At 36.6% G+C, this 14179-nt stretch overlaps 1 protein-coding gene across 2 annotated transcripts in view; it reads right to left on the bottom strand.

Annotated features, from left to right (window-relative positions):
• Window positions 1-14179, bottom strand: part of Tinag (tubulointerstitial nephritis antigen) — a 96094-nt gene that overhangs the window by 53995 nt on the left and 27920 nt on the right. For both annotated transcript variants that reach the window (XM_051197974.1, XM_051197972.1), the window contains exons 5-6: window positions 7026-7149; window positions 3981-4131 (exon numbers count right to left, since the gene is read on the bottom strand). In XM_051197974.1, the coding sequence (XP_051053931.1) occupies window positions 3981-4131; window positions 7026-7149 (275 nt within the window). The remainder of the gene's footprint in view (window positions 1-3980; window positions 4132-7025; window positions 7150-14179) is intronic.

The raw sequence follows: 14179 nt of genomic DNA on the forward strand, positions 1-14179 counted from the left end.
ATAACTACAGGGGCACAGACACTGAAAGAAACAATTAATAAATGGGACCTTTTCAAACTTAGAAGCCTCTGTAAAGCAAAGGACACAGTCGACAAGACCAAACGGCAGCCCACAGACTGGGAAAAGATTTTCACCAATCCTATATCCGACAAAGGGCTGATCTCCAAAATATACAAAGAACTCAAGAAACTAATCAACAAAACACCAAATAACCCTATTAAAAAAATGGGGTACAGAACTGAAGAAAGAATTCTCAATAGAGGAAATCAAAAAGGCTGAAAGATACTTAAGAAAATGCTCCACATCCTTAGCTATCAGGGAAATGCAAATCAAAACACCTTTGAGATACAATCTTACCCCTGCCAGAATGGTTAAAATTAGAAACACCAGTGATGACTCATGTTGGTTAGGATGTGGAGAAATGGGAACACTCCTCCACTGCTCATGGGAGTGCAAACTCATACAGCCATTTTGGAGATCAGTATGGTGGTTCCTCAGGAAAATGGGAATTAGTTTACCACATGACCCGGCAATCCCCCTCTTAGGCATATACCCAAAGGATTCACATCCATGCAACAAAGACATCTGTTCAACTATGTTTATAGTAGCACTATTTGTAATAGCAAGAACCTGGAATCAACCTAGATGCCCCTCAATTGAAGAATGGTTAATGAAGATGTGGCACATCTACACAATGGAATACTACTCTGCAGAAAAAAAATAATGGTATCTTGAAATTCACAGGCAAGTGGATGGCACTTGAAGAAACCATCCTGAATGAGGTAACCCAGTCACAAAAAGAGGAACACAGTATGTACTCACTCATATATGGATTTTAGACCTAGATCAAATGATCACCAGCCTATAATTCACATCACCAGACTAACTAGGATACAAGGTGTATTCTAAGAGATTCATATAAAGTCCCTCACAGAACTGGGAAGGGACAAGTCCCCCAGAGCTCAGGGGAAGTGGGGGGGGAGCAGCGAATGGAGAGAGAAGTAGGAGAAAACGAGGGGAAGGAAAGGAAAACATGTGTGACAAGGAATATTGAGCCTGGTTAGGAATAGAAGACAGGAAAGAGAGAGAGACAGAGACAGAGACAGAGAGAGAGAGAGAGAACATAAAAGAGGGAGCCAATATTGCTTTGAAGATAAAATTGAACACAAAGAAAGGTCTAGAGAACTACAAGACTGCTCCCAACTAACAATTTGAGCTTCCGTGGAAAGGCTATCATAAATGCCCTTCCCGGAGAGTGAGATCCAAAACTAACTTATCCATGGAGCCCTCAACTAATGCCTGTTGGAAACAGGATCAAACACCCATACATAAACACTGAGTTGAACTAGAACCCAGATGCAGAGGGAGAGGACAAGACCATGTGGCAGAACCACATACAGACAGCTTACCTGAACAAGGAAGAGCTAATGGCCACTAGACTGATAGCTGGGAAGCCATCATGGGACTGACTCAGGCCCCCCTGAATATGGGTCTCAGCCAGAAGGACTGAGCAATCTAAGTGACCTCAGACAGTGGAGCCAGGATGTATCCCTGGTGCACAAAAGGACTTTGCGACCACATCCCCCATGGAGGGATAACTGCCTTAATCTAGAGACAGGAGAGAAGCCCTAGTCCCTACTTCACATGACCTGTCTGATGTACATGACCCCAACTGGATGGCATTCCCCTAAATATGGAATTGGGGTGGAGGGATGGGAGGGGAGGGTGGTTAGAGTGCATGTGAGAGGGCAGAGAGGATAAAAGGGAGGGAAGGAGGGAGGTAGGGAAGGAGAGAGGGAGGGAGGGAAGGAGGGAGGGCTGGAAGGAGGGAGAGGGAACTGGGATCGACATGTAAAATAATAAATTAAATTAAAAAAATGATTTGACTCCCAATTTAAGTTGAAGGACAAGTTACTGGGGAAAAGGATTTCTATTTTAGTTTCCACAGAAAAATGAAAAGATGTGGATTCCTTCCAGACTAATGTGGTTTGATCAAGCCAGACCGCCTGAAACAGAGTACGAGGTGATCCTACATTCAAAACAGCTGGACAAAGCAGCCTTACACACTACAGCCAGGATTTCTGAATCTTCTTCGAATTCCCCATGACAGCGCCCCTTACCAGCATGAAGTAGTTTGGAAAGAACAATGCCCAAATTCCCAAATATTGGCTATAAATGTTTGTTTTCATTTAAATGGACTTTAATATATAAAATAAATAAAAAAAAGAAAAGAAAAAAAAAGATAATGAGGTTTAAGTGAGGTCACAAGAATAGGGCCCTTACAAATGGGATTATACTCATTATAAAAAGAAGAAATTATTTCTTCACTTCATGGAGTTACTGTAAGAAAGTAGACATTTGTCAGCCAAGAAGAGACAACATCTGATGCTCAGAATGTTGATCGTGACTTCGCAAAGTCCTGAAAGAAATGCATAATTGTCTAAGGCATTTTCTTATGGTGGGCTAAACAGATAAATACAATGACATGTATTTGAGTTGCAATGTCAATTTATGGATGTAATATATTTAATATACACATATTAAATTTGTGTATGGGACATATGTGTGCACACTTGTGTGCTGGTGCTTGTGTCCTTAATTACATATAAGGAGGACAGAGACTGAAGTTGGTTTCCTTGAGTTTCACTCTCCTCTTTTTTAGATAGAGTCACTGAATCTAGAGTTTACCAATAGACTAGTCTGTTTGTCAAGGGAGTTCCTATGACATTCCTGCTCCTGACTCCTACTACTAATAACTCAGGCTTGTGATATGATAACTGGATTTTTGTGCAGATTATGGTGCTTCCACAGCAAGAGCTTTAGCAACTGCCATCTATATATAATAATACAGTAATACTACTGGTAATATGGTGATAATAATTTTATTTTTTTATTTCATACATGAGTACTGTTTTAAATCATTTCTACCACTTTTTCTCCTGCCTCCAACACCTCCAATGCCCCCTTTCCATGACCTCTTCTTCATTAATCATTATTATAACATATAAATGAGGTATGTGTATGTGTGTGTGTGTGTGTGTGTGTGTGTGTGTGTGTGTTATCATCCTGGTCCTCTGGCTCTTAATCTCTCTGGCCCCTCTTCTGTGTTTTGTCCTAAGACCTAGGTGTAGGGGTTGCCTTGTAGATATGTCAACTTTCATTTGATCACAGGACCAAACAAAAGTTAACAAAACTGGAAGATACCAAATTAAGCAGCTTCAATTCATAACAATTCTTTATTAGATGAAATATACAAAAGAAATTAAGGTATTAGCTCCTATTAATACCTGTCATACCTCTCACTTATGTCCGACTATGGTCAGATGCCATATAATAGCAGGCATGGTATTACATGGTTAAAAAAAATCACACTTTATAACACTGTCTATCACCTAGAGTTCCCTTTGTTCTTCAACATCATTGTTGCATACTAGATACAGGATATTATTTAGATATCAAACTACATGAGAGTAAAAATAAAATGCCACTTGCTATTTTCCATCCAATAGAATAGAAACCAATGGGTCATGAAAACTCTAAATTGCTCATTTATTTTCTTTTTCTTGTGTTTAATCTGATTTTTTTCTGGAATTCTGTATTCCTCAATCTGGATAACCAAATGGAATAACAGATTTGTCAGTGACATTGACCAATGTTACTCCTTCTTTAAAACCTAATAAAATTATTTGGCTTAGAGCAATGGGAACAAGTATTTCTTTGAGTCTTCATATTAATTTACCGGGAAATGTGTACCTTCTTCCAACACTATTTCCAGTGGCTAATAATGTTAGCAGAAGCCAAGTGCAACATATATTTAAATGTGGCATTTACTTATGGCCATACAGATATGGCATGCTTTGCTTTTTAGAGTTTCTTTTTGAAAAAAAAAAAAATCTTGAAACCAGTTTTTTCTACCTTCTCACTTAAAACAGAAAAACACTTGTACATATCCTAGAAATGCATGTTGAGCGGTTATTTACCCACGTTTTCTCAGGAACCACCAAGCCCTATCGATGCTTCCACTGTGGCATCCATGACGGCTCTTGGAACAGCAAGAGATCAAATTCTGAGGGGAGAGATTGGCTGTGAATCGACCCTTGGACTGAATTGCAATTCTGTCAGCCGCCACACCTGTTTCAAATGAAATACTCATTAATATTCAAATAATATGTGATGCCCTTTTTCTAATACTTCATTTGAACCCTCAACTACGTCTCCAAACTGGTATTGATCAGTAACTCACTACCTAAAGGCTTTTCTAGTTACATATTCATGTATAGTCTATATGTATTTAAAACATTTTTACATTAAGAAACCTGTCAAATGGCATACTTTCTGAGAGAAAGAGATTTTATGTACCTGAAATGTCTAACTCATGCATCTAGAACAGCATCTTCCCTGGGATTACAGGTAAATCTGTGTTTTATATGAATGAAAATTGAGAAAATTCATCACAGAAATATTAACTATAAATTAATCCATTTTATTAATCCATTAATATAGAGAAGCTTTATACACTAAAGTAAACCAAATCCCTAATTTTTACATTGGCATATAATGTAATGACCCTGGACAGTGTATTTTTTTTAAGTTAAGCAACTATAAATCATATTATACTATAGCTAAAATATTTATAGCATACTTTTATATCCATAATGTGATTTAAAATAACCACATTTTATTAGGCATGCTGTTAATTTTATATATAGGCATATAGATATACATATATACATATATGTGCAACTAGGTGAGTGTATTAATAGGTATGGTTATAGCTATAATACTCTTAGAGTTATTAGCTGTATATCATATTTGTTTGTGTGATAAATGTTCCCAACAGTCTCCAGCATTAGAAAACTTACTTCTCATTTGGTTACCCCATTAGGATAAGTATAGAAAATATGATCTTGCTGGATGAAATGTGTCATTAACTTTGGACTTTTTCTTTTTTGTTTTGTTGTTAGAATCCATGACACTTAATATCAAGCATTCTGTTTTAAAATTTTAACAGGAAAAATAAATATGTATTATCTTGTGAAGAATAGAAAAGTAAAGAGATGACATATCTCTGCCCTCGTAGAATAATGGGAAATGATTTAATGGTAGCAGAAATCAACTTGTGCCTTCATTGTGGCCACACTTCCATAGTAAACAAATGTAAAACGGAGAAGAAAGTAATTAGGGTGAGGGCCATTTCAGTAGGAAATTATGAGATGTTAGAAACCTACCAACATTTCCTACTTCATGCTATATCAAAGACAAATCCCAAGTCAGTATTTTACACACTTACAATTAAAGGCAGAAAGCTCAAAACCTTTGTTTTATGCCTTTTCTTCTCAGAACATACTTTTTGTTTGATTTCTTTTCTCAAAAAAGCTTCACAGGAATTTTTCAAGGTGACAATTTGGATTGTTTTTTTCTAAAATAATTCACTTTAAAGTAATTCATGTAGACATGTGTTTGTGTGTGCTTTCTACACACCTGAGATGTATTATTCTGCTGTTTAGATGTGTTCATTAACAACTTTCCCTTCTTTCACAACTCTGTTTATTTTTTGGCAGGATGCACTTTGTAGGATAAAATGACAGTCTCCTGCCACCTCTGATATTCTCAAGAGAATAAATCTTTATTTTGTAGTAGAGAATAGAAGGCCTTTGATATATTGATATTTGTTTCTGTGATTCACGATCAAATATATTTTAAGTGTTTGTATTATCATTTTATTGAGTATATTCTTACATTGAAGAATAACAGTAGCGGTGGAGGTAGAAGCTTGAGGCTCTGAAAGATTTCTGACACTTGCCTTTGTGAATTATTTCACTGTCCCAGGCTTCCTTCATAAAACGGGAAATTTCTGGAGACTGTGCTGAGACTGTGTACAGGGCCATGAGCTGAGGACACTAATGCCCATATTCTCTTGAACAGCCCTAGCAAGTTGCCGTGTTTCTTATTGCTAAAAACATAATTAAATGTTCTGTATACAGATGTATAGAGAAATACATTTGGTCTGCTGGTCTACCCTAAATTTAAGGAATTTGCATAGTTTAGGTGGTGTTTACCACATAAGCACAAATTAGTGTTTTAGTTGATTAAGTCTTATTCAGCTATCTCAAACAGTGCTCAAATGAGTCATGGATTTCTAACTCATTAAGGGAAACAACAGAAAGACAACATTTGTACTGATAAGGTGGGCAGTAGTACAGAAGCAAAATATATAGCTACCACTGAAGTTAGTTATCCCAAAACTATGACCATGACAGAGCACTTCGTTTATACTACAAATTAAAGGGACACAGTGATCAGCAGTTTCCTGTTCTAGAGAATGTCACTACCTAAGCTGGCCTCCCCAAGGTACTTGGCACATGCATCTTGCAATGCTTGCTGCATTTTATTCGGCTCCTGGATACTCTCATATGACTGCATTAATGCACCAGAACCAAGCTCTATGAAGATGTTGATAATATCCAAACATTAGCATAGTAGGTCCTGTTTAGTTGCAGAAAAGTCTTTGGGGACAATTTTGGACATCAAATCTTGGGATCAACCTGAGTATCTCATTTATTGACCTTAGGAACTGCATAAAAATTAGCTGTTGGAGAGGTGTTTCTTACAGGTCCAAGCATTAATCTTCTTGACATAATTCTAAAACTGGACTTTGCTTCTGAATAGTTTAATAACTATAGTTTTCTAAATCTTATAAAAATAAATAATGTAAAAATTTTTGAGTTTATGCATGAATATTAGGATTATTGATGACATTATTTTGAAAAGGAATCAAAATATCAAAATTCTTTACCTTGTCCAAACACAAAATCAAGTGAACTTTGCTTCTTGATTCATTGTCTACATACATTAGGCACTAATATCCAAGTTTTAGATTAAAATTTATAGCCTCCAGGTTTCTTTCTTTGGCTGGAATATTTTAACTGACCATTTGTTACTATTTACATTCTCTAAGTTTATAAACTGCTTCTAACATGCTTTGAAGAGACAGTTTGAGGAAGTAACTGAGGTGATGTCATTACTTGCAGTGGAAAAAGCCCAGGACGCAGCACAGTTTTTTTGATCCAATGGACCATGAGTCCATCCAGGCCACTTATACGAAGAAATGAAAACCTCAGGAAGATCAGCTCTGGCAGGAAAAGATGCCTAGGGGAAAGAGAGATAGATGTGTTAGATGTCCTCAAGTATGTCCCCATTGTCACAGTAAGATGCATGAATGCCCTCTTGCAATGCTTATAATGATTTTAAATTAGTTTATGAGTTTGGGTTTCTGAGGGAAGCATAGGGGATTTCCATTCTACTTGTGTTTACAAGCCACTGATTATTGAGAATCACAGCAAGGGGTGGATGCTTTTCCTGATTACCATGTAGTGCAAGAACCTTCCTACCAGTGCACCAGTCATCTTGAATCTTAGCTTGCTCACTCACATGAAATGACATATGAGATTGTGAACATCAGCCTTCATAAAGAAGGTTCACTTCTATATCTTTCATCCTTTTGAGACTGTATATGACTGTCAGGTGAAAGAATTTAAAACAAAAGGCATTTAGGGCAATTGTATATTAACATAGGAAATCATTCGATTTTGCATGATTATGGGAAATGAGACAAATTAATTTGTTCATGTTATTAAAATTCTTAAAGATTAGAGAGGACTTTAAAATTTTGTATAATACCAAAAGTATAACTCTATGATGTCATAAAAACCCACATTAAATTCCTAACAGGGTCAGTTCTTGCTACTATCTCAATATAACTAACTGACAAAATAAGAGGAAATATTTGCAACCCTTTTCAATAAATGAGGTCACTGACTTCTAAAAGATAATGAATATGCTAAAGACTCAGTTAAATAAGATTTTTTTTTCCTCAGACTAGACCCTTGGCTTAGAATTTTGTTGACATCATGCCCCATTATTGTCATTTCTATGAGAAATACATGGACTCAGCACCTTGTATCAGAAGTTAAATGTCTGTAAATGATAAATGTTCATTGATTTAATGGTCTTATGATTTGTGCTGGTGATGCTATTGCTGACATCTTACAAAAAATTACTTCTGACAATTACAAAATAGACTCATAATCTGAAGTAAAAATGAAAATATATGTTTCTATGGAAAACACATCCATCACAAATAATTTATGAATTAGAGCACTGAGGAGAGGACTCACGTTAGACTTTGAGAACTATTATTACCCAATAAGAGTGTAAGAAATTCTGACTCTGTTCCAAAAAGTATTGTTACTTTAACAGAAGAGCAGAAGACACAGAGCTGATTACCACAGGTAGCCAAATGATAAGGATCACCATCCCAGTGGTCTGGAACACCAATGCTGCTAGATGGATCACATGGCAGAACATCAGAGTTGGAGGAGCATAAGCTGAGAGGAATCACCAAGGAGGCACAGACTCAAACTCAAAGGTGTGCTAAATGGAGAACTGAAACACAACTTACACACCAACTGTGCTTTCCCACACTGCTCCCATCAGTTTATCAGTGTGCCTTTAGGCACTTATCACATTAAAGTACCTCAAGCTCCTAGAACAATTGAGCATCTTTATGACTTTAAAACATAACTTAAGAGTAGGGTGAGGATACATGCCTTCTGTCCCATTCAAGCAATTAAGATCTATCTTTTTTAATACATTTCAGCGGGATTAAGTGATGTAGAATGTGACTTCCATGCATGGGAGATGATCAGACTGTTTTGCATATGGAAGACAGTCTGATAATAATAAAAAAGTCTCTCTCTCTCTCTCTGTGTGTGTGTGTGTGTGTGTGTGTGTGTGTGTGTGTGTGTGTGTGTGTGAAGTCAGGCAGATTTCATTTCTTAAAAATATGATTTCCCCTTTAGGCCTGTTAAATTATTGTAGCACTACCTTGCTACTTTCATGATTTATTCTTTAAAACTAAAACTTGCAAAAAAAAATGGTAATCACTCTCAGTAAGATAACATGATTGAAACACATGAATTATAATAGATTTTTTTATTGAAAACATATTTAAATACACATAAGACAAACCATGAAATTTTAAAGTTTTTTTTAGCACTTTTAAATATTATCTTCCTTGAAAAGGAGCCTCTATAACTTGTATTAGTCACAGAAATTACTTTCAATTTTATTTTCTCATGATATCAAATTATTTAATTAAGGAAAGTAGGAAAAAAATGTTACATCCCATGATCCCATAAGTATTACATTCCCTGGAAATTAAGAATGTTTTCTAAAGACTATAAGTAAAAATAGTATTACAAAACAATAACTTTCAAGAATTGATTAAAGAATTTTGGCTTTAATAAATGATACATTTTAATTAATTAATTTGGTGAAATATTACCTAATAACTAAAAGAACCAAGAGGGCAACCTAAAATTGACAAAAATTACAAATGTGTTATATCTCATATAAAATAAAAATTTGTCTTCAAACAGAATATGCACTTCTCCATAAGAGACTTTTTAATTCTTTGTAGTGTTATGTTGAAAAAATCAATTATAAAAATTATATTCCTAAACCAAAACTAGTCAAATTTGAGAATTAATCTGAACCATCTTCCTTTTTCAACATTTTATTTGGAAATTATAAAGATACTAGGGACAGATATACAAATCCATACCAGTGCTAATCACCAGAGACTTATTTACATTACCCTCTGCATTTAATTAGACTATGGGGAATGGGAAGGCAATCACTGAGAGGCTTAAGATACACTTATTTTCTCAAGAACACCATCAGAAATCTATACATTGTTATTATTGACAGACTATTTAGAACGCCCATTTATCCCCAGCTCCAATTCACCCTCTCCCCCAATTTAATTTGGGTAACCAGAAAAATCTAAAACTTAAATTGAGAACTTAAATCTATTCCAACATTTCACAGTCCCAGGTTATGGTTAAGAATACCAAGACATTATTCTGGACTATTTCATCCTGGAAAGGGAAAGGATGTTTTTCTGGTACCTGGGGAATGCAGGAATACTTCACATCCTCAACAATATTTAACTTTGAACATTAGGATTTGAAATCCTTTGATGCTTCTCTGGGGCATCATGCTCATGGCCAGCACCAGCTCTCCAGTCCTATCCTTTCTTCATAGTCATGGAGCTTTTATCATGACACATGCAGGCTCAGAAAGTGACTACACTGGCCAGGTTCTAGGTGCTGCTGTTACTATTTCCAGTATTATACATGGAAGTATCACTTGGCACAGTCTGAGATTTGTCTTTGAAAAACAACTGTTTTCTTCTACACCCTCTATTTTTTCCTGCTACTGGAAAGTGGGTACCATAGGTGGGCATGGAGGAGACCCTGAGCCACTAGCCAACCTTGGAAATGAAGAGGCAAGAAAATAAGGGGCAGCTTAGGTTCAGGACCCTCTCCCTTGAGGCTTGCTTTGCAGAAGAGGAGGGTGATTAATGCCATGCTTATGCCACTGTCATTTATGGTTTTGTCACTCACAGTGTAGCCTTATAATACTTAGAAAGAATAAAGAATTGTCACTGAAGTTTCTAGGTCAATGTTGTATTTCATTGAGCCAAAACATGAAATGTGTAAAAGCTCCCCAATTTCAGAGGTACTGAAAGTTTAGAAAAATGTGTATTAGAATAGATGAATATGTCCTAAATGATTTACTTAGAACACAAGTTTGCGGGAAATTTAGCAGATAATTTTAAAGGGAGTTGATTTACTCAAACAGTTTACAAGAACCATTTGTTTATTTAATTGGTTTATATTTTCACCACAATATTTTTGCATGTGCCAGTGTATGTGAGGATCTAAGAATTATAAATAATATTCATAATTTTAATGGTTTATCATTTGACTCAATGCAAATGGTTTCATTTTATCTTGTTTTCTATTTTATGCTAATGATAAAGCAGCAGATTTGGGGAAGAAACATGAATAGAAAAGAAAGAGCCTGGTATTGGTAAGCCAGCTTGTGGGTATATGGTACATGAGCTTGTCAGCTTACTTTAGGAATCCACTTTTTAACAGCCCCTGTGAAGATGTGTCTATGATAATCAGTTAGGTCCCTACACTGATCTGGTTGTGCTGAGTTACTGTCACAGCATTGTGCATACAGTAGTGGCTACAATTTTAAGAACCTTAATCCAGTGTCAGCAAGACTGCCTACCACCCTGGTTTGCTCTTGCCCTTTTTCTACGCATATGAAAAGGTCTGTGGTGAACACACACTAACACAAACTCCAACACATCTGGCGCAACCTCTCTGGCATCATCTACACTCACTGTGTTGTGGCTGGCTGCCTCATGAGTGTGGGAGGTACACACAATTTTATGGGTAAAACATTTTTCCAATGTTATTCAATTATTACTGGGCCACTTCTTTTCATTGTTAGCACTTTTGTCTCCACAGAGCCTTCTGTCTATGATGCTATTGTGCCAGGTTGAGGTCTCCCCTCATAAAGGAATATTTTTATGCAAAAATTTCAACAATTAATAAATTGGACCTCATGCAACTGAAAAGTTTCTAGAAGGCAAAGGACATCATCAATAAGAGAAAACAGCAGTCTACAGAATGGCAAAAGATCTTCACCATCCCTTCATCAAAGGACTGGTTTCCAAAAATAAATAAAGAACTCAAGGAACTAGAAATCAAAAAGAAACAAATAATCCAATTAAAAATGGGGTACAGATTTAAACAAAGAATTCTCAACAGAAGAATCTCAAATGCCTAAGAAACATTTAATGTTCAATATCCTTAGCCATCAAAATGACTCTGAGATTCAACCTTACATTAGTCAGAATAGCTAACATCAAAAACACAAGTGATATTTTATGCTGGAGAGGATGTGGAAGCTACGGGAACACTCTTCCTATGCTGGTGGGAGCACAAATTTGTACAGCCACTTTGGAAATTATTATGGAGGTTTCTCAGAAAAGTGGGAATCGATCTATTCCAAGACCCAGCTATACTGCTCTTGGACATGTACCCAAAGGATGCTCAATCATACCACAAGAACAAATACTCAACTATTTTATTCACAATAACATTGTCATTATTCACAATAGCCAGAATCTGTAAACAACCTAAATGTCCCTCAGCTGAAAAACAAATGAAAAAAAAAAGTGGCACATTTAAACAATGGAGTATTACTCAGCTGTTAGAAACAATGACATCCTGAAATTCAAAGGCAAAGGGATAAAACAAGAAATAAACTCATCCTGAATGAGGTAACCCAGACCCAGAAAGACAAACATTGTATGTAGTCACTTATAAGAAGATATTTCCTGTAAAGTATAGCCGTGTTACAATCCATACACCCAGAGAGGCTAGGTTAACAGCAGGATACTTGAATCTCCCTGGGAAGGGGAAGTAGAAGAGATTTCATGGGTGGACTGGGGGCAGGTAATTATGGGTCAGAGTTGGAATATGAGGGTGTGGATGGTGTGGGTGAGAGAGTTTGGGAAGAGCTGTTTGGGAAGGTGTTATTTCAGGGTCAAGTATAAACCTGATACAAGGGAAACTCCTAGGAATCTATATAGATGATCTGAGCTAAGACTCCTAGCAAAAGAGGACATGTATCCTGAACTGGCCATCTCCTGTAACAGGCAAGATTATCAATGGAGGTGATGGGATACCAACCCAGCCACATAACCTTTGACCTATAATCTGTCTGGTTTATAGAATGCCGGGGGGGGGGGTGCAGGGTAAGGATGACACAGAGATTGTGAGGGTGACCAGACAACAGTTGTTCAAGCCTGAGACCCATGCCACAGAGTAAGCCCACCTCTGACACTTCATGGAGCACAAGGGCCTGGAGGCTGGATGGCCCAGAGACCTAAAGTAGAACCAAACATGACTTGAGAAAAAATTTCAGTGTAATGATATCTAACAATATTCTGCTGTACTCATAGATTTGTTCCTAGTCCAAAAACCATCAGAGAAGTTTCATCTAACAACTGATAGAAACAGATACAGAGACAGTCAACATTAGGCTGAGGTCAGAGAATCCTGCTGAAGAGGGGGAGGATAGATTGTAGGAACCAGAAGGGTCAAGGACATCACAAGAAAAACCATGTATTGGCTAACCTTGGCTCATAGGAGCTCACAGAAACTGAACTGACAACCAGGTAGCCTGCATGGGATTGAGCCAGGCACTCTGCATGTAAGTGACAGTTGTGTAGCTTGATCCTTTTGTGAAAGTCCTAGAAGTGAAACAGGGGCTGTCTTCCACATTTCTTATGGCGTTTGAGACCCTACTCTTCATACTGAGTTGTCTTGTACAGCCTTAATACATGAGGATGTGCTTAGCCTTGTTACAATTTGATATGCCATGTTTTGTCCCTATCCATAGGTGGCCAGCTCTTTCTGAATAGTAAAGGAGGAGGAGCAGATTAACTAATTAATTAGTTACTTAGTTAACTAAAAGTTCTCAATTACCTGTTACCAGTTGATGAAATCTAAACTGGGAGATACATATTTTTATGTTTTTTTTCAGAAGCAACATCATATATTGAGCAATTTCAAATGTTTTTGATCTGTTGTTTTGTTTGTTGTGTTTTGTTTTATTTTGGGAGAGAGGAAACATGAGGTTGGATAGATAGAAGAGTTGGTGGATGGAAAATAACATGATCAAGATATATCACATAAAAATATTTTAAAACAAGTAGAAAACAGTTTATATTTAATGACCAGGGATGCTAAACAGTCGATCAGCTGTTATGTGCCATGTAGATAGTGATGGAATATTCATATGAGCAAGTGATCATTTGTTTTCTCATCAAAAATCTTAGGGGCCTTAAAAGTTAGTGTGCACTTCCTAAAATGGTATGTTTGTTTAGCACTCAACACACCATTGAAAATTTATGTTATCATTTTTATCTGTGAGTTTTGCCAACTAAGTTTATTTAAACTGAATGGCTGAATAGAGATTCTCATTAGGGTAACTAAACACATTTACCTACATCAATTTGACATCATATATGGTGGTATGACTATGGGTTTAAGTTGAAGTGCCAGCCTTCTTAACATTTTAATAGTTACAGAGGAGTTCTACTTTAGATACAACACCCAATTATTTTCCTGGGGTAATCAACAGTACTCATTTCTTAAATTTATTGATTTTTATTACATGTGTTTGTGTGTCTCTTCTACATGAGTACTACATGTATGTGAGCTACATGCATGCCTAGTGCCTTCAGAGT

Source organism: Phodopus roborovskii, unplaced genomic scaffold (assembly GCF_943737965.1).
Source record: "Phodopus roborovskii unplaced genomic scaffold, PHOROB, whole genome shotgun sequence".
Classification (NCBI taxonomy): Eukaryota; Metazoa; Chordata; class Mammalia; order Rodentia; family Cricetidae; genus Phodopus; species Phodopus roborovskii.